A 21,663-nucleotide genomic window follows, 5' to 3' on the forward strand; every position below is an offset into this window, starting at 1 on the left:
TCCTTCCCATACATTGGAGCAGGAAGCAGGGTGCCTGGGTGGCTCAGGCAGTTAAGCATCTTCCTTTGGCTCAGGTCATGATCCAGTCCCACATCCTGCTCCCTGCTCAGAAGGGAGTCTGCTTCTCCCTCCCTCTCCTTCTGCTCCTTCTCCTGCTCATTCTCTTTCTCTCTCATTCACTCTGTATCTCTAATAAATAAACAAAATCTTAAAAAAAAAAAATGAAGCGGGAAGCAAGGATTGGCCTCACTTTGATAAAATTGTTGCCTTGTCCTTCACTGGGCCTGTGGTTTAGCAGTCTTCCCTCAATTCCTTAAGTGGATTTAGCCACTCCCTGCTCCGCATAGTTACATGCTTCTAGTGGATCCATGCTTCTCACCCTTGAATGTGCATATGAATCAACTGGCATCCTGTTAAATGCTGATTCTGATTCAGTAGGTGTGTAGCGGGTGGGGAGGTCTGTGAGTGTGCATCCCTGATGGGTTTGCAGGTGCTGCTGGTCCTCAGACCACATTTGCAAAACCAAGTATCAAAGCATTTCTTAAACTGTAATGATCTGTACGCAGGCCAGCCATTTCCTCTTACCCACGAGCTGGTTGAAAGCAAACTCGAAGACAGTATCGCAAACAGATACCAATTACAGAATGCTGACCAGTTTGGGGGGACAGCAAGCATCTTACCACCTATTACCTTTGTCAAAACAACCGTGCAAGATCCGTAATCATGTCCTCATTTTACAGATGAATCCATCGAGTCTCAAATACATTAGTTCCCTTGTCCAAGGTCCTTCACGTATCCTGTGGCAGTCAGAATGCAATTCTATTTGCCTCCAACTCTGTTATCTTTGCACTGCACCCACAGACTCCTCTTATTTCTGTATACATAGATCCTAGCAGAGTATTTAATGCTATAGAAGGTACTCGATAGATGTGCTTAGATCTGTGAAAATCTTATCCACAGACTCACCATTACTCATATTATTCCCTTGTGTGAAGTGCTCTCCCTGCTTCTCTCTGTCCAGTTAGGGTCCAGTTCACTCCCATCATTTCCACATAGCCAGACCACTGCTGTGCTTATCTTCCCTTTCAAATTCACAGACAACAACTATTTTCATCACACAATGAGCACTGAAATTACTAGCTATCTTATTAGCAATGCATTTTATTCATTCTATAAATATTTATTGAACACATACAAAGTATTGAGCACTGTTGTAACCACTTGTGATAGGTCACAGAACAAAGCAGACAAAACTCTGCTGCCCTGGGCCTTGGGAATCATTCTCCCAACTAGAATGAAAACTCTTTTGGGGACAGGGACCCAATCATTTCATTTTCCCTATTTCTCACAGTGCTTTATACATAGCAAATGCACAATTAATAACAGTCTCAGATTTGGATAATTTGCTATGTAAATATGTTCCTAATCCATAGGCACAAAGTCTATTTTTGCACAAGTGACTCTTGGAAGGTGGAATAATGATTCCTTCCTTCCTTCCTTCCTTCCTTCCTTCCTTCCTTCCTTCCTTCCTTCCTTCCTTCCTTCCTTTTTTTTTTTTTTTAAGATTTATGTATTTATTTGAGATAGAGAAAGAGAGAATGAGGGCAGGGAAGGAGCAAAGGATGACGGAGAGAGAAACCCAAGCAGATCCATGCTAAGCACTGAGCCGAATGCAGGGCTCCATCTCACCACACTGAGATCATAACCAGAGCCAAAACCAAGTCAGACACTTAACTGACTGCACCACCAAGATGCCTCTGGAATGATGTTTCATACCACTTCTCATTTCCTACTAGCAGTGTTCTACGCCAGAAGCAGAGGTATTAAAGCCTCCTACACAGTATCAGCCAGAGCAACGGGATTCACTAAAATTAAATCATAAAAAATAAAAAGAATAAAATAAAATTAAATCATAGTAGCTTTTAGCAAAAGGAAATTATTTGTTAGGGAGTGTAGAAATTATAAGTGGAGGAGTCAATCTCATGAAAGGTCAGTCTCAATGTCAAAGATGGTTGTTTTTCCTCCTGACACACTTTAGACTACAAACCTAACTTGTGAATTTTTTGTCAACAACATCTCAAATTTGTACTATCTTTATTTTTTTAAAGATTTTATTTATTTGTTTGAGAGAGCGAGAGAGCGAGTGAGCGCACAAGTGTGTGAAGGGCAGAAGGAGAAACAGACTCCCTGCTGAGCAAGGACCCCCCCCCTCCCCCGCCCCCCAATGTGGGGCTCCATCCCAGGACTCTGAGATCATGATCTGATCCAAGGCAGACACTTAACTGACTGAGCCATCCAGGAGCCTCTGCACTACCTTTAAATAGAGAAAACATGTATTTTCCCATGTTATTTAGAATGTTCTCTACTCTACTTCATAAAAAGTATTACTTTTAAAGTCTGACCATTCACTGAAGGTATACAAAGCTTTTCTCTTGCTCTCTTTTTTTTTTAACAAAGGCTTTCTCTTTGAAGCTGCAGCCTTTATAAAGTTTTATAGATGTGTTGGTCACATGTATTACTACATATCAGTATAGGATATAGGCCTGCTGGACAGTGACTTAAAAGGAAAATAGGACTAAACTTGCTCTGTATCAGTTCTTCTTCAACTTTATAATTGTTATATTGAGGACATATGTGTATATTCATTTATCTTGTGTGTGTTCTAAAATATTTGACATGGAAGTAAAGAATGAATAGAATCCTCTCAAATTTGACTATTTTATTTAATATTAGGAGATTGAATGATGCCAATCTCTGGATAGCAGACTATGGAGTTTTAAGCAAGACAAACCTGAATTCTTAATCTAATTGACATGTGAACATGGGCATACTACTTCACCTTAGATATAACTTTTGTGAAATAGATGTCAGTATCCTTATTATGCAAGGTTGATATAAAGAGGAAAGGAAAATTAATATGAAAATTCAGCACACAGTAGATGCTCAATTAGTGGTTGCAACCCAGATCATATTAACAATTATGCACCCCTAATAATATTACTGTTTTTTAATCACTAAAAAGTATTTATTTAAATATCAATAATCATCACAATTAGCATTTAGCTAAGTGAGGACACAGGCACGATCCCTACACTAGTAAAATTTTCAACTTAAAACAAATTTAATATAAGTAGATATTTGAAAGGTGCCATTAATAAACAGCAATACAAACATGAAAGAAACAAATAGCTGAAGTCTTTGCCTTGTGTTTCAGGATTAATTCAAAGTTTCCTTTCTCAAAAGAGAGACAGCCCATTAATCAGATTTCTTTTCCAAGTTCTTCCTCTTTATAGGACTTGGCAGGAAAGGTCTTTGGCTAATATATAGCTTAAGATTAGTGTAGTGAGACTGAGCTGTGGGTTGTGTTTCAGAAAAAATAGGTCTAGGGTTGAGGAAGAAGACGGTAAAGAATATAGTAACAATGGATCACAGACCCTTGGAGCTCTAGGGACCTTGAAGACGAGGCAAACTAGACTTTTCATTTTATAATGAGGAAACTGAGGCTTACAAACCTGGTGACTTGCTCAAGGTCACATCCTGGGATCCCAGCTGAAGAACTGTCACATATTGATCATTCTATGTAAGTAGACAAACCAATATGAAGATATTACTAAATATGATGTATGTATCCATGAAAAGGGAAACTGTATCTGGGGAATTCCTTGTAAGCTGAGATCACATTTATTTAGCAGGTGGTAAGGGATAGGTAGCAATGTGGAATGTTTTGGGAAATGAAAAAGGAAGAATACATAATCTTCTATAAATGGTATTTTTTGAAGGGCATTTTTGATAGTGGTTCAGTTGCAGGTAAGAATAATACTTTATTTCCCAATCTATACCAATTATTCCAAAGAACCTCTCAGGATAAGCACAGAGCGATGTGCACTTGGTTTAGTCATTTTCCTCATACTGCAGGGGAAATTTTGTCTTGAACTAGATTTTCACAGCATGAATAGTGTGAATGGGAACTTTTCAAACATTCTTAAGATTGCCAGCCAACTGAGGAGGTTGATAATCAAAATGAAAATTTGTGTTATTTCTTTTAAACTGCTATGTAAGAAACATTCAAGATTGTGTTGAAACTGTTTCATAAATCTAGTTATGATGTTTTACTTACAAAAACTCCTAGGCAGAACTTCCTTTATTTCATTAAATAAGGTTTTACATTATCTGGAAAGCACTATACTAAGAAGATGACCTTAAAGATCACCTAGTCTAATAGTTCTCAAACCCAGGTGTGTATCAGAATCACCTAGAGGCTCTTAAAATGCATACTTCTGGGACCCACTGCATACTTTCTAATTCAGGAGGTCCTGAATATGAGAATGGGCATTTCTTACAAATTCATAGGTTATGTGGACACTGCTGGTCCAAGAAGGACAATTTGGGAACCACTGACAGTCTAGCCCCTTCATTTTTACTACCTCCATTTTGATTAAGGTAGACAGAATCTAGTATTCTTGGAAATTAATTTTTAAACTTTTTTCTCAAGCCTTCTAACAACCAAGCAAGTTCTATTTCCGTTGCTGTCAATCTAGACTTGGCCAACCTATTATGCTTTAGGAAGATTGGGAGGTGGAGAATACTCACTCTCCTATTAAATTTATTTTAGGCAAATTCACCTAAAGTACTGAACCAGAACAATTAAGCCAACTAAAAGTGGTATAGTTGTATATACAAATGCTATCTTCATCATTTTTAATATAGAAGAGGAAAAAACAATGAGAATATTCTGAATTCCATCTATGTAACACCAAGTGGGCATTTGGCTCTTCTGGAACTGGCACAAAGGCAACATTTAGAGAATTCTTCAAGGACATTGGTGGGCTAAATCAGAGCACAGTAACGATATGTTATCATAAGAGAAATAGTATTATTTTCCCCAAGAGAACTTATGCTATTGCTAGAAAAATACCCCACTATTGCAAAAACTTATTAAAGCTTATAACAAAGATCAAATAAGCAGTGTAGCATTTCATAATGATGTGATTATTCCTGTAGGTGTCAGCTAATTAATGAGAAAAAAGTAAATTGAAGAAAAAATAGTTACCTTGGAAAAAAACTGAAGCCCCAGAATTTGTTAAATTTAATGTAATATACCAAGTAGACTTAAGCAAAATTTGAAGAAAATAGAATGTCATGTTTCTAAATCTCTCTCCCATGGTATGTGGGCATGCACAGGCACATACACTCACCCACATTCCCCCTGACAAATACACAGATTTTTACTCAATGCATTCTTTCTAGCTACATAAAACTCTAATTCCACATGGGTCTTTACCATCAGGAATAAAGATAATGAAAAATACATTTACAGTAATGTGATAAAACATAATACTTTACCCTGCCAGGTGTTATGTAATGTGTGTGCATATATACGGTAGAGATGGGCACACACATCAGTTAATTTGTAAATCATGGACTCTGGGTGATTACGATGCGCCAGCACAGGTTCATCAGTTGTAGCAAATGCACCACCCTGGTAAGTGATGTTGATGGGGGAGGTGATGTATGTGTGGGAACACGAGGCCTATGGGTAATCTCTATATCTTCCTTCCTCTTAATATTTTGTAAACCTAAATATGGTCTAAAAAGTAGTCTTTAAAAAAAAAAATCACACAACCAATGGAAGTTTCAAGACACTAGTCTTCAAATATTACTCTATATTTAATATGTGCTAGGCCTGTAAGAAACAATACTAAACACAGAAGAATAGGATGTAAAATATAGCCAGGGAATAAAAGTAAACACATATTTAAAAATAACAAAACGCACTCTGTTAGTAAACATTTGGAGACTCAGAAACAGAAGAAATCACTTACTAACTAGAGACTGTCTTACTCTGGATGAGCTTGATTTGAGCTAGCTCATCTCCATGGATGAAATTTTCCTGAGCAGAGTGGAAATTAGGAGAAAAATCCAGATGAAGGGGTCAGTCATGAAGGCAAAGAGAGCATTCCCTGACTACACTGGTGTGTCTCTGTACGTATCCGGATCACAGAGCGAATGGCCAGGCATATGCGCAATAAAGCACATTGTACAGTTGTGTTTGTAGAGCAAGATGTGGAGAACCTTAAATGATCAATAAAGGAGTGCAGGGATGCCAAGGCAACAGATGTCAACAAAACCTACTGACAACACCAGAAAAGGAAATATTGGGGCTAGGGAGATTGAAATTTCCAGGTGACCTTAAAACCACACATGATAACTCAGATCAAAGACCTACTCCATTTGGTTTTATAGCAATATAGTTTGCAGAGACAAAGTGAAAAACAAAATCATTCTCCTCATAAAGCTTGTAGACACCAGACTCCAGAAGACAAGGTTGCATTCATGACTCACACACAGCAGACTCTCATTCTGAACTCCATAGACTGATTGGATTTTTAGAACCTTAGCTTTTTATCTTTTACACTTCAACAACACTGAAAGTGCTTCCACGTTTTGATTTAGAAAATTATTGTCACTATCAATAAAAAGAATGTGCCCGACACACCAAAATCCAGTTTAATTACTTTTGTGAGGTCTCCTGTGGCTGAGAGGAAATGGTATTTCTCTGACACTTTTCTGTTTTTAATTTAGTAAAATGGAGCACTTGCCCTGAATAGGACCTAGGAGAGTGGACTCATGATTGATGTCATGGAAGATGAACCCCACCGTTTTAGCAGCACGGTCTTACTCTGAGAGTATGATGGTTGCAGGAATCTAGATCCTTGATTCTAGATTCCTCCTAGTAGGCATTTGAGGTGACCATCAAGGATCTGACCCAGAAACATGGTTGGGGTTTTAATGCATCATGTCATGACCTAAAGAAGGTCTGCTGAGGTCTGCTTTTACCCAGTACCTAAAGACCTCTCCTGAGGTCTGCTTTTACCCAGTACCATTCCCAATGTCAGTATTGCCCTGAGCTGCTGGAATCCAGATGAGGCCTTGAAAGCTATCCAACAGGAGAAGCCAAATATCAAAATACACACTGTGCCATTCGACTGAAGAAACCAAGTAAAATGCATTCTTTATTTTCCGCTACATATTCCATCTGTTTCTCTCCCTAAAGGGTCATATGTTATATATTTATAAGAAGTGTTCACACCTACGCGAACACAGTTTCCTCTGTCCCCGTCAAATGCAGCCTCCTTCTTGCTCGCGACCCATTTTTTTTTAACATCCTTCTGTATCAGCTCATCCTTTTATGAAACTTGTTTCATTCTGAAATCATTTCAAGTTAAGAAACGCCTTTGTACCTTCCTATCTCACCAAATCCTGGGGAGATTAAGCCTCAGGCTCTACAGGCCATTTTCTGAGAGATGTGAATTTAGATCATTAGGGTCATTAAAATCATACACTCCATAATACCCAGAGCTAACAGATCATCCTTGTACTTTATGCTGCTGTAGAACGCTACCAGAGAAGGCACAATGTATAACAGCTCTGAGCTGCAAAGGAGACCATAATTCCTCCCCATAAAAGAATCCTACACTTTTTAATTGCTATAGTAAATCTCATTAAAGACACAGAATGCTTTGTTCAGGGAAGGAAAAAGGATCACTGGTAAAGGTGCATTTTCTTCACAGTAATATTTTTTTTCTTTATGACTAGAACTACTTCTAAATGCAAGCATAACGTTATTTTTATCATGACCTTTTTCTGGACTCCACACATTTCCCCTGAGCTTTCTTTCCCTTCTCTACAAATATAGGGGGCCCTTGGTCTTTACTATTAATCTCATAGTGACTTTTCCTGATCTGGGCTTTGTGCCTTCTCTTGTGTTTCACCCATGTGTCTTCTAAAAACCTTCAAAGAGTATACTGCTAATCTCTGACTTCATTTTTTGTTGTTCTTTCTTCCTCAACAACTATATAAAGAGAAAACTGAGATAAAATCAACACAATGAAACACTCAGTGCACATTCACTGGTCAGCACAATTTTGAATCTTACCTGCCCATTCCCCATAATATACATTGTGAATCTGAGTCAAGCAGAAGAATCTTGGTAAATATTTCACCTGATTTCTTTTTTTTTTTAATTTTTATTTATTTATGATAGTCAGAGAGAGAGAGAGAGAGAGAGAGAGAGAGGCAGAGACATAGGCAGAGGGAGAAGCAGGCTCCATGCACCGGGAGCCTGACGTGGGATTCGATTCCGGGTCTCCAGGATCGCGCCCTGGGCCAAAGGCAGGCGCTAAACCGCTGAGCCACCCAGGGATCCCTCACCTGATTTCATTATCAAATATTAAATTATTATTATTATTATAGGATTTTATTTATTTATTCATGTGAAACATAAGAGAGAAAGAGACAGAGGACAGAGACATAGAGAGAGAGGGAGAAGCAGGCTCTCTGTGAGGAGTCCGTTGAAGGACTCTATCCCGGGACAATGGGATCACACTCTGAGCTGAAGGCAGATGCTCAACTGCTGAGCCACCCAGGTGTCTAAGTTTTTATTTTTGAGAAACTCAGGCTGTCAGAGAAAAATCACAGACAATTCCCATCTCTTTTTCATAATCAATAACTTTTTATACAACCTGGAAGTTAATGACAATATGCGCCTTAGCTAAAAATTTCTAACTCATCTTTAGAAGTGACAACTGAGCAGTTGAGGGGAGGAGCATGTTTCATGCAACATAGTGCTTAAAGTTATTTTTTTAAGATTTATTATTTATTTATTTATTTATTTATTTATTTATTTATTTATTTATTTATTTATTCATGAGAGACACAGAGAGAGAGAGGCAGAGACACAGGCAGAGAGAGAAACAGGCTCCATGCAGGGAGCCCGATGTGGGACTTGATCTTAGGACTTGAGGATCATGCCCTGGGCCAAAGGCAGATGCTCAACCACTGAGCCACCCTGGCGTCCCCATGCTTAAAATTAAATATAAGAACAAGAGAGAGATGAGAATAAAAAAATAATCTGCAATGTTAACTATCAGCCATTACTAACTTCTATGTATCTGGGGAATTTCAACAATATCTATACTGAATCTATTCCTTCTTGAAAGGAATCATGGTACAAAAGAATATGTGCTTGAAGTTAGACCTACATTCATATCTTTTTGTGTAAATTATTAGCCATGTAATCCCAAAGAAATTATTTAACTGATCATGTCTCAAAATCCTCACTTGTAAATTGAAAGATTTTTTGAACTTTGAAAATGTAGAGTTTATAAAATATAAACCATATGCATGTAGTACCTGTTAATTATATCATTAGCATTAAAATATGTTGGTGTGATCTATATTAAACATTAAAATATTTTGTAATCCTTCGTATGCACTAGTTAGTTATATCCACAGTAACAAAGTATATAAATAACTTGCCAATCTAAGCACTTCCTTCGACATTCAATCACAAATATATTCTTGTAAAATATCTATTTCACAAAATCTAAACTACTTTTGATCTTATACACTTTCTTTAGAAACATACCCATGATAATCTCTTCAACAAATGGTGTTGGGAAAACTGGAAAGCAATAGGCAAAAGAAAGAGCTGAACCATTTTCTTACACCATACACAAAAATAAATTCAAAATGGATGAAAGACCTAAATGTGAGATAGGAAATCATCAAAATCCTAGAGAACACGGCAGTAACCTTTAACATTGGCCGTAGCAACTTCTTACTAGATATGCCTCCTGAGGCAAAGGAAACAAAAGCAAAAATAATCTATTGGGACTTCATCAAGATAAAAAGCTTCTACACAATGAAGGAAACAAAACTACAAGGTAACCTATGGAATGGGAGAAGATATTTTCAAATTACATATCTAATAAAGGGTTAGCATCCAAAATATATAAAAAGAACGTATCAAATTCAACCCCTTAAAAATGGACAGAAGACAGGAATAGACATTTTCCAAAGAAACACCCAAATAGCTAACAGATACATGAAAAGATGTTCAACATCACTCATCGTCAGGGAAATACAAATCAAAACCATGATGAGATATCAGCTCACACCTGTCAGAATGGCTAAAATCAACAACACAAAAAACAACAGGTGCTGGCAAGGATATGGAGGAGAAAGAAACCTCTCACACTGTTGGTGGGAATGCAAACTGGTGCAGCCACTCTGGAAAACAGTATGGAGGTTCCTCAAAAAAAGTTAAACATAGAACTACCGTATGATGGAGCAATTGCACTACTAGGTATCTACCCAAAGGGTACAAAAATACTAATTCAGAGGGACACGTGCACTCTGAAGTTTATAGCATTATCAACAACAGCCAACTTATGGAAAGAGTCCAAATGTCCAATCATATATATATATATATATATATATATATATATATATATATATATATATATGTATTGGACATATACATTTGGACATATACATATATATATATATATATATATATATATATATGATGAAATGTTACTTAGCCATAAAAAGAGTGAAATCTTGCCATTTGCAGTGATGTGGATGGAGCTAGAGAGTATTATGCTAACTGAAATCAGTCAGAGAAAGACAAATACCATTTGATTTCACTTATGTGTGGAATTTAAGAAACAAAATGAATATGAGGAGGGGAGAAAGAGAGCAAACCAAGTAATAGACTCTTAATGGAGAACAAACTAAGGATTACTGAAGGGGAGTTGGATGGGGGAGATCAGTTAAATGGGTGATGAGGATTAAGGAGGGCTCTTGTGATGAGCACTGGGTATTGTATGTAAGTGATGAATCACTAAATTCTACACCTGAAACTAATATTACAATGTATGTTAACTAACTGGAATTTAAATAAAAACTTGGAGAAAGAAAAAAATAGAGAAAATAAAGACATACCCATGATAATCTGATTCTATAAAGTTGGAGAACTATTTAACATTTACTCCCTTCCCATGTCTTCTTGATTAATAAATGTATGCTATATTATTTATCATGGATATTTATTTGGTATTAAACAGGATTCCGATAATTCACCATGATTAATCTTTTTGTTCACAAGGGCTTTCATTGCATCAGTTCTGGTGAGGTAAAACCCATCTTAAAAAGTAAATCTAAAGGATCCAAGTTTCAAAAACTCATACCTTAGATCCAGATGGTCCCTCTACCCTAACCTGACCCCTACACCTGCTAGGTTGTCATAGCTGGAAAGCAGAGCGAGAAACCTGAGCACAATATACTCACAGAGAAAGAAAAATTATTCGGACACAGACTCAGGTCATAGAACTCTTTGAAATACCATCTAGTGAGAACTGAAACCATTGTAATCCCTTAATGATGGTGAACCAAGGTGACTGGCAGAAACTTCTCTTAATAAAGCCCTGGTCTAGTTGGGCTCTGGTGGGATACGACAGCATTACCCCAGTAATGCAAGTATCAAAGGCCACCTCTATATTTATATAAGCCCTGCAATGACGAGCAATAACATAAGAGCCAAATGAAGGTCCACACAGTTAGAATATTAAGTGAGCCAGAAAAAATAGAGAGAACTTGCGGGGGAGGGAGGATTCAACTGGGCCTTCCTTCTTGACTTCTGGGGTCAAACTGGCACCATTTTCAGAATAAAAAGCCATTCAGAGTCATGGATCATTTACCTAATGAACAGTACTAGGGGACTAATCGGGATAACTCAAATACAGCAGTGGTCTACATCATTTAGTGGTCTACACCATTTGAATTTTCTTACATAGATAAAGCTTAAAATTGTCATTTAACTGTTTAATTGCAATATGAAAAGATCTATGCTTCCCTTTATGTATTTACTTTTATGGTATCTATTACCAACAGGAACAGAGATAAATTTATATTAAATAGAAGATAATACTCCTATTACAAAGTACACTTCTCTATCATATATGATGTTTTCCTTTCTGTCTTTATTGCATTTTCTGATCAGTATGAACAATATTTAAAATCTTTATGGTTTAACCTAAGATAGATCTGACCCTGTTTCCCCATAGATAATTTTTCTACGGCATTATCTGTAAATACTGCTTTTGAATTGCTTTAAACAACTTAGAGACTGCCATTTAGAAATGCTTGAATGATTCAAGGTTAATAAGATTCATCATACTCACAGTGAGGATCTGGTTGTGGACATAGTTAATTGCTAAATTTTATTCATCCCTAAATGGTACTGGCAACAAATCAGCTCACAGCTTAATACTACTGGCAGCTCTAAATGGGACAGAAATAATGTGACTTTGATCCAGTTATTTTTATATGCGTTATGATTCATTTCCAGTAGTTCTGATACTGATGCTCAAATACTGGATATTGGATTCTCTTGTCAAACAACAAAAAAAGGTGAGAAACAAAGCTGAAGATATTTTTAAATGTCATGGTAACAAGTCACAGTCAAATCTTGTTTCAGTGAACATTTCTAATTCTCATACAAAAGATACAATAAATTCCTATGAGAAAGATTTTCTTCTGGCAGATTTAGAATTCTGAAAATAGTCTTTTAATGGCAGGGACCATACCCTCCTAGCACCAAAATAACAGCACTATGATGTATTATTCCCTTATGGTAACAGACACCATTGAAGCTGAACTATAATCCGGCACACAACAATTCTGTACTAATGTAATGTGACAATGTTATTATGTTCACTTTTTTCCATGTGATCATAGCCATATTCATCTTCTGCACCCTGACATTAAATTAGCTAACATAGTTGCATTGTATTCTGTAACATAGGGTGAAAGCAGAAAAGGGTTTATTGTATAGCACAATGGTTTGATGATGGGAAATGTGTGTGTGCATGTGTGTGCAAGTGTGTATGTGCGAGTATGAATAGGTGATATGTTGATTTTTATATAGTGAATGTGTAAACTCTTAGCACAGAACTGGCATATAGCAAGCATGAGGTAATGGTTACATCCAAGAAAAAGTTCACAAACAGCTACAATATATGTTAAAAAATCTTTTACTCCAAGATTTCAGAAGAGGGGAAAGATAAGCCCCAGCTCCAAGGGCTAGAGAAGTTTCCATGGGATGAAACAGTTAAGTAGAGATTGAAAATGAAATTATATTTCTTCAAACAGATATAGTGAAAGGAATTTATCCCAGGTGGAATGAGAGCATTCCTCAGGAGGATAAATTAGCATAAGCAATGGTAAGGAAATTGGGAAAGTATAATGTTGTTCAGAAACCCATAAGTAAGTTAATTGGCAGTAACATGCCATATGGACAAGGTTCTGCAACAGATAAGGATGAAAATGAAAGCTAGGGTCAGACCACAGAGGTTCATGAACTCCAAATTGATGAATTTGGAGAGTATTGTTAACTGCTGAGAATGTACTAGAAACTCTTATGCAAGATTCATGCATCTAGTCAGTATGGATTTAGTAAGTTACTATTATTACCAATTATATGCATCATGATGTGCAAAACACTGGGATTATGAAAGAAAAACACATTACCTAGGGGAAGCATATAGCCATAGTCTTACAGGGAGATAAGACCAAACCTAAATAATGATGGATGATAACATAGCATCAACAAAGTTCTGTAAGAATCAATGGAGGAGGAATATTGCCTCTATTTAAGAGAATCAGGAAGAGCTGGTGATATTTAAACTAGGAAGAATAGGAAGAAAGAACACAACTGGTGAGGAGGCATAAGATGGATTGGGGGAGAAGGGGATAAGAAATGGGAAACTTAACCAAAAATGACTACAATAAGCCAAAAAATTATACGCAGGACCTAAAATATATTATTGGTACAGAAGAATCCAGTAGAGTCCACTACCCTACTCTACCCTATACATATACACACAGCAGTTGCTTTTCTCAATGAGCAGGTCATTTACATGGCAATTTTCTAGGGAAATAAGGGTTTCGCAAACACTTTTCTTTAAAAGTAGCCTTTGGCATCATTTTGCATAAGTGCTTCTTTTTTGAAAGATTTCTTTAAGTTCATTAATTAGTATGATTTACCCAAGATTATACTTACAAGCTAAAAAAGTATTCCCATCTTCCCATTGTTAATTATATCTCCAGGCTAACATAAATAAATTTTTCTAGTTACTGTAACCCACTCTGTGAAATTTATCAGAGAGATGATATTCAGAAGGTCTATTTGGGAGAGAATGTGTCTTATTTGCAATACTGTGTGTTCTTTCTCCTTTTAAAAAGTTTTATTTCCATTTTCCTGTTTGTTTTTGTTGGCTTGTTTTGTTTTCTATGCAGTTGAAGACTGCTGTCACAGAACTTATAGATAAATACCTAAGCTACAGATGGAAATTTCATTAAGGAAAGAACTGTCCTAATGGCCTTATTTCAAAAAAAAAAAAAAAAAAAAAAAAGGAAAAGAAAAAAGTCAAGCTCTATACAGAAAAGGAGTTTGTTAAAATCCCAGGAATCACATTAATTCTGTTTGTGCAATTCAGAAAAATTGAGACATGCATAAATAATGTTTATCTGATGAATCTAACAACTGAAGAAAATATGGCAATAAGCATGTCTTCAAGGTATTGAAAAAAAAAAAAAAGAAAAAGAAAAAGAAAAAGAAAAAGAAAAAGAAAGACAACAGGCCCAAAATGGAGTCAATTATTCTAAGCCCCATGTCCCCAAATCAAGACTTAATTTATTTAATTACAGTTTCTGCTCTCCCATAAAACAATCAGGAATCTCCTAATCAGCAATAGTTAGGTAACCTGCCTCACAGACCCCTGACATTTCCTAAAGGAAAGTAATTTTTCAATAGCCAACCTGCCTTTTTTTTTTTTTTTTTTTTTTTTTTGCCAGTATAGCTTTCTTCTCCCTCTCCCTTCTGCCTATAAATCTTTCATTTTGTACAGTTCTTTGGAGCTCCTTTCTATCTACTAGATTGGATGCTGTTCCATTTAAATCAATTTTTGCTCAAATAAACTCTTAAAATTTTTAATATGCTTCAGTTTACCTGTTAACAAAGGTTACAGTTACTATTGTACTTTCTATAAATTAAAGTTGATAAGAAAATAAGATTAGCTTTTAAATATTGATTTTTACCTACATATCCTCACCTCCAAAACTCCATGCACAAACCAAGAAACCATTTCACATTTCCAGAAAACCCATTAAGAGGTAATGATTTAATCAAAATGTATGTATTCTGAGAGCCCTCCAAAGTAATTTTAATGCTGATTTGTGCACGAGGCATATCAGGAGACACCTTTATTGAATGACATTTACCTTATTTACAGGAAAATAACAAATAGCCTTATCATTATCATCACCACTACTATCACCCAAGAGCAGCATTCAAATAATTTTCTGTAAAAATGATGTGAAGACGGCATGATACTTAGGGTAGGATCTTGATGTTCCGTTAGGAAATGTCTAGCAAATACACACAGAAAATTATATTCTTCAAACATAACTGGTTTATGAGAATATACAATCTGACACAACCAAATGGCAACTATTTTATAAAACATGGAAACCAGTTTAAGCAAAGTTTCAGAGAAAGATTTTGAGCCAAATGGAAAACATTTTCATGCAATGAAAGCTCTCTCAGCTACCACATGTAGTCATACATCTGTCAGGAACATATTCAGGATTAAAAATTTACCATAATAAAATCATAACAAATTATCACTCTTCAGGTTGTCCTTGAAAATAAATTTATGCCATTTTCTATGGGACAGGAACAAAGGCAGGAAGTTACATTTCATATATGTACATATATGTATACATATGTACATATATCAAAAGCACATATAAGGTTTTTTTATTTGCTTTGCTTTAGGTGCATGTAAGTACATAAAGTATTTATTGAGCCTTCATTTAAGGTTATTTATAGAACCCCAACTGGGGTTATTTTTTGTACAAATGTATGATGATGTGAATACATGTTCATGCTTCAAGTCATTGATAGGATGGAGACAAGATATTTCCCTATCTATTGTTGTGTGATCTTTACAGGTCTCTTCCAAGTACTGTTTTATTTTGTAATAATTGTTTGTTATTCCTGTATTCAATATTTTGAAGAGAAATTCTGAAGATAGCTGGTGAGTTGAATCATATTGTTGAACTCAGTTCAATGGGATATTTTAGTTTGGCCTCACCTTCAACATTGTCATACACATATGTATTGGTGTAAATAGAATCTCAAATAGACAAAGGTCAAAGGGAACAAATTCTAGTCTTCCTTTACATGCATACTCAAGTCCAGTCTTTGTCCCAAAGCCCCAAACTTCAATCATTGTGTCCTCCATCCTAGAGCTTTTTCTTAAATGTTGTCCCATTTATAATATAAATTATGCACTCTGTTTCACAAGCAAGAAGCTTTGTCAGAAAAAAAAAATTTCTCAATTTGTTGTTTTGAAGAAAATGCTTTTAGTATTTTGATGAGGGGCCGTAAAGCATGATCTATCTGAAAGTTAAGTAATAGGACTTTATCCCATATACCAGTTAATTCAGTCTTAAAATGCTTACCGTGACCATACAGATTAGGCACTAGCAGATACTCCATGATATAATGTGAATGCTCTGTTTCTGAGTCATGCTTACATTGTGAGACAAAAGGAAAAAAAATTCACAACTGGCTAGAATATATGAGGGGGTACTTGAAAAACAAAGTTTAAACATACTGTGTTTTAAAGCAAAAGGCAGATATGGGTTTAAAAAGATATAGAAAGAGAAGCATAATGAAACATGTCACCTTTCACGAAAATTACAGCCCTCAACATATAATCTTCTGGAATTAAATATTAATATAAAGCAATAAGGAATCTCTTTTGGAAACTAGGGGAGGATTGTCATCTGTAGGAAATGAACAAATATTTTCAACAAGGTGACCATTAGCAATTAAAAAATTATAGTAAACAGTGACAAACCAAAGGCTCCCCCATCATCACAGCATTTAGCTAATGGCATCCTTGATAAATACTTTAGAATTTCAAAAATGTCCTTTCTGTAGAAACAACTGCTTCTCCTTATTATGACAGCTTAACTCACAGATAATATAAAGACTCCCAGTTTCATACTCTGGGCATCACACAGTAACTAGAAGCAATGATGACTATCTGAGTTCATACTCAGAGAGGTACTTACGGTCATTGCAGAGTGGCCCACTGAAGGAGGTCATACTACAGTCACAGCTGAAGCCATCCCATTGCTGCAAGCACACGCCTTGATTAGAACAGGAGTCCTCTTGGCAGGTTGTGCTGGGTCCTGCAAAAATAATCCAAAAGAAACTTGGGTTCTTTAAAAAACATCCACAAGTGCTTTATACATGAGTTAGGTCACATATAGTAGTTGCCAACACCTCAAATTACATGACCAAACCAGTTTTGAAAGTTCTAGTTCACACACCTGAATTAGCAACAGAGAAGCTGTCATACGAAGGCTTTCTGAAGTTTCAAATATAGGACAAAATACATTATAATAGTAAACTAAACCAACAAATAGTAAAAACAAGCACATAGCTTCTAGTATGATCATGGTAGCAAGTGATCTCATTCCATCATCAGTAATTCTCTATCACCATTTGAATTTTAGAAAAATGCATGGATCTCCTTAACTTCTGACCAATGAATAGAGACACCATGAGAAATGGAGATAATAGCTTCATGAAATTGAGATAAAGATTGGCAAAGTAACTGAAAAGAGTTATGCAAAAATGTCCTAGAAGTTTCCCTGCACAAACTATGGATAAAGTTATGATTGTTGGGTGTTTTGGATAGGTATGTTGGCAAGTATCAAATCACATGCTTTAACAATTTCATGCAGTTAAACATAAAATGAAAAAGTTTGTATAAATGACATGCCCCCATTTAACATACGAGTAAAAAGAATTCTAGTCTATTTCTAAAGAATCATAACTAGAACACTGAAAAACAAAGAACTAAAAAAGAAAAAAAAAGATGATCAAAGCACTAGAGGCAATCACTATACAAACATATTCAAGACTGAAAGCCTTTATACAAACTATGCTATAAAATGAGGTTTCTTGCACAACATTCAAGAAGGGGAAAAATCAAATCTGAACCCAAACAACAGTTACTGAAAAATGTAAAAAAAATGTTATTTTGGGGTTTCCACTGTGTATTATGGGGTTTCAGTCTTGTTTTTTACACACAGGGCTATCTACCTTGCAAGTCAGCTTTCATCAATGCAACTTTGTCAGCAAAATTAAAAAAAAAAGCAAAATATATTAAATGTTAGTAAGCAATACCAAAATGGGGCAAACACAGAACGTTCAGATTCAAAAAGCATGCTGCTATAAAGGGGGAGAAAAAATGCTATGTAGAGCAAACAAATTAATACTAACAGCCATAAATCTTAAGAGAAGCAAAAATGAGAAAGCAGTAATTTATTAGAATTTTACTATATATGTATATATATAATGGTTAATTGAGCTGATGACATGTAATGAAAGAAATTAAAAGAGCGTTTGTATTTTTCGTCTCTTGGATAGATATGAATGCATTACCAAAGTGATCATATTGCTTATTTGGAGCATGTGGCACCATTTATCATGTACAGATACAGTGTAGACCATGGTCATTAGCAGACCAATTATCCCTTTCTATTTCTCTTTCCCTCTACATCTTTTTTTATCTTGCAATTGCAATTAGGGCTTGAAACTGTAATGCCAGCCATTCACTGCCAACAGTTGGACTTCAGAGTGACACCAAACTATCAAAATGTACTATATATATCATTTGGGGTGGATGAGAGAGGTAAAGGATGGGAGAAGCAGACTACATACGATATCATTCCACTTACAAAAAAAATCCCTCTACAAGTTTCAATGTGGAGTGTTTGTCTGTTCTTACCAGGCTGGGCATATACCACTTAAGGATTTCAGAGTTATGTCAGCAATTTCCCCACCTTCGTAATTCCCTTCAACTCTTCTCAACTGCCCTGTGAATATTTATTACAATAGAATCTCACTAATAAGGACTACCTTAGGGAAGGTAAAAAAGGGGATGCACTCCATCGAAACAGCTTTAGGGTAGAACACAAAAGATGGTTCCTAGTCAACACAATTTTATAGGTTTTATGAAAATATAAAAATTATACCAACCCAATTAGATTCTATTAACACTGAGAGCCTTTGAGGTAACTGCTTTAGTGAATAAATGAGAATTACCTGTAATTAGCCTTTGTGTAAATTGACATTTTCGTAAAATGTCTTTTTAAACATGCTCATTACAATGGTATTTCTATTACAATTTTCTCAGTAAAGTTATCCCTCCTAGAGAGTTATTGAATTTAGCCTAACCTCTGAGTTTTCACAAATTTAGAAACCATAACATTATAAGAACTAATTATATAGTAACAGCAACGATAGGTATACTAATGGTAATGATAATAATAGTTGTTGTTATCAATAATAATAATCTCCCAGGCCTGGAAGCCCTGAAAGAATGTAGCAGTTTTTCTCACCTATCTTATCACAGAACTAAGAACCACTAAATTGCTTAGTTTTTGTTATTTCTCCAATCTATGAGGTGTAAGTGGTCTAATGATCTTTATCCCATGGCATTAGAGACTGAAAATAATTAGTTTGTTAAAAACAAAACAGACAGGGCAACAAACAACTCTTAAAGCAACACTCCTTAGCACATTCTCCCCTGGGATAAGCTCAGGAGCAGGGAGTGGGGGTGGGGGTGGGTGGGAGGGTTGGGGCTGTTTATAAATATGTCACTGGTCCCTTACTTGCCCAGCAGAAGATAAGAGCAGGAACAGGAACTGATGAAGAGCCAGATAATGGTTTTTACTTTTATTTTTGTAAAAATTATCAGAAATACAGTTTCAACATAATGCTAAATTCTAGAAATGGTAAAACTACAACCCTAAAACACGAATGTGCCCGTATTGTAGAGCAGCAACTTAGAGTACCTGCCAAATCTTTATGTGAGCATAAAGACATGCTTTATTATTATTATTTTTTCATTATCACAACACTCTTTTTATATTCAGGTATTACAAGAGAATTCATGCCTATGCCTGACAAGACACATTTTTCAAAATACTCACCTTCTAGAACAATATTTAAACATTGACAGGCATTTGCACAAGACAAAGCCCTGAATTTATTTTCCCTTTAGTTATGTAATGTTCCTTTTATTTTATCACTGAATAAAATTGGGAACAAGCCACAAGGACATTTGTATTAAGTAGTTAAGTATAAGGATATGTCTGAAAAAGAAAAGAAGTGAAGGTAAAACTAAAATCTCTGGAAACCAAAGAAGCAAGAGAGGAAAGTGTTTTGATGCCTGGACTTTCAAGTACGGCAAACTTGGGTTCAAAGCTTCCATCATTCACGTACTAGCTGTGTGACCTTAAGAAGGTCACCTTACATCTCTGAGGCTCAATTTACTCATCTAAAAAAAAGTCAGCACTACCTAATTTACAGAGTGTTGAGGAATAAATGAAAAACCGTATGTAAACTTATTGTCATTGGTGCTAAATCAATGGTAGCTTTAATAATTATTTCTGTAGCTTATTATAATAGTTATGGTGCTGAATGCTACGAGACTATGCATTAGTGTCTGAATTAATTTTCCCCCTTTGACTTTATGTACAAAAGTTATCTTGACTCAGTACTGAGCTTAACTGAGCCTGATTATTGGTGGATTATCAGTATCTATTTTCTCTTATGCAAGCAGGAAAATGCCACCCGACCAGTAATTTTCAAAGTGTGGTCCTTGGAACAACAGTATCAGCATCGTTGTAGTAACATGTTAGAAACGTCAATCCTAGGGTCCTGCTGAATCAGCAATCCTGGGGGTAGTGTTCCGTAATTTGGGTTTTAACAATTCTCCAGGTGATTCTGGTACTGGTTCAAGTTTGGGAAACATTCATCTGAAGGGATTTGGACAAGGCAAGTTTCCTCCCCTAGTCAGCGTGTTCTATAAATAAAAGCCACTATTACCCAATGCAATTAGTTAACAGTGGCAGGAAGCAAGTGTTTATTAGGAAAGACCAAAAACTTTTTACATGAAAGGGGCTGAGAGATTTGTGGGTCTTGTTGGATAGAGTGATGGAAAAGCTTAGAAGATATTATTTGGTTATTGTCACATTCATACTATTTGTGTTAATGTGAAAGTTAAGTGATTCCAATGTGATTTGGATTTAAATTTCCATGAGACAACTATCCTTAGAATTCATCAAGGATCTAGAGTTTGATCACTAATCCTAAAAACATGTGTATCTCATCAATTACACCTCTGACAGGTATATCTGAGATTATTCCTAATAGAACAGGAATACTCAGAAATTAAAAATTGGTAATCTTGATGTTGGAATAAAAGCATCAGAGAAGTGTCAAGGCAGAGAGGCAGGGTAATATTCTAAAAATAAAGGAAAAAGGAGGGTAAAAAAGAATAAAGATTATTAAAACTCAGATATTAAAGCATCCTAGATAAGTTAAGGTAGGAAACAACGTCATAATCTACTGAATGATTTTTTAAAGATTTTTTTTATTTATTTGAGATACAGAAAGAGTGAGTGCAAGCATGAGCAGAGGAGGAAGGGCAGAGGGTGAGGGAGAAGCATGCTCTCAGCTGAGCAGGGAGCCCAACGTCAGGCTTGATCCCAGAACCCCGGAATTTGACCTGAGCCTAAGGCAGATGCTTAACCGACTGAGCTACTCAGCACCTCTCTACTGAATGATTTCAAATGTTCAAATAGTAGTTTGTTACCCAAGAGGATATATAATCATCTTACCTAAGTTATTTAGTAATTATGTTAGAAAGTAAAACCAAGTATCATTTA

General features: G+C 35.9%; 1 protein-coding gene across 1 annotated transcript in view; it reads right to left on the bottom strand.

Moving 5' to 3' along the window:
- NRXN1 (neurexin 1) overlaps window positions 1-21,663 on the bottom strand; it is a 1,110,090-nt gene that overhangs the window by 526,178 nt on the left and 562,249 nt on the right. The window contains 1 exon segment of the mRNA XM_038551252.1: window positions 16,990-17,109. Coding sequence (XP_038407180.1) covers window positions 16,990-17,109 — 120 coding nt within the window.

This window comes from Canis lupus, chromosome 10 (genome assembly GCF_011100685.1).
Source record: "Canis lupus familiaris isolate Mischka breed German Shepherd chromosome 10, alternate assembly UU_Cfam_GSD_1.0, whole genome shotgun sequence".
Taxonomy (NCBI): Eukaryota; Metazoa; Chordata; class Mammalia; order Carnivora; family Canidae; genus Canis; species Canis lupus.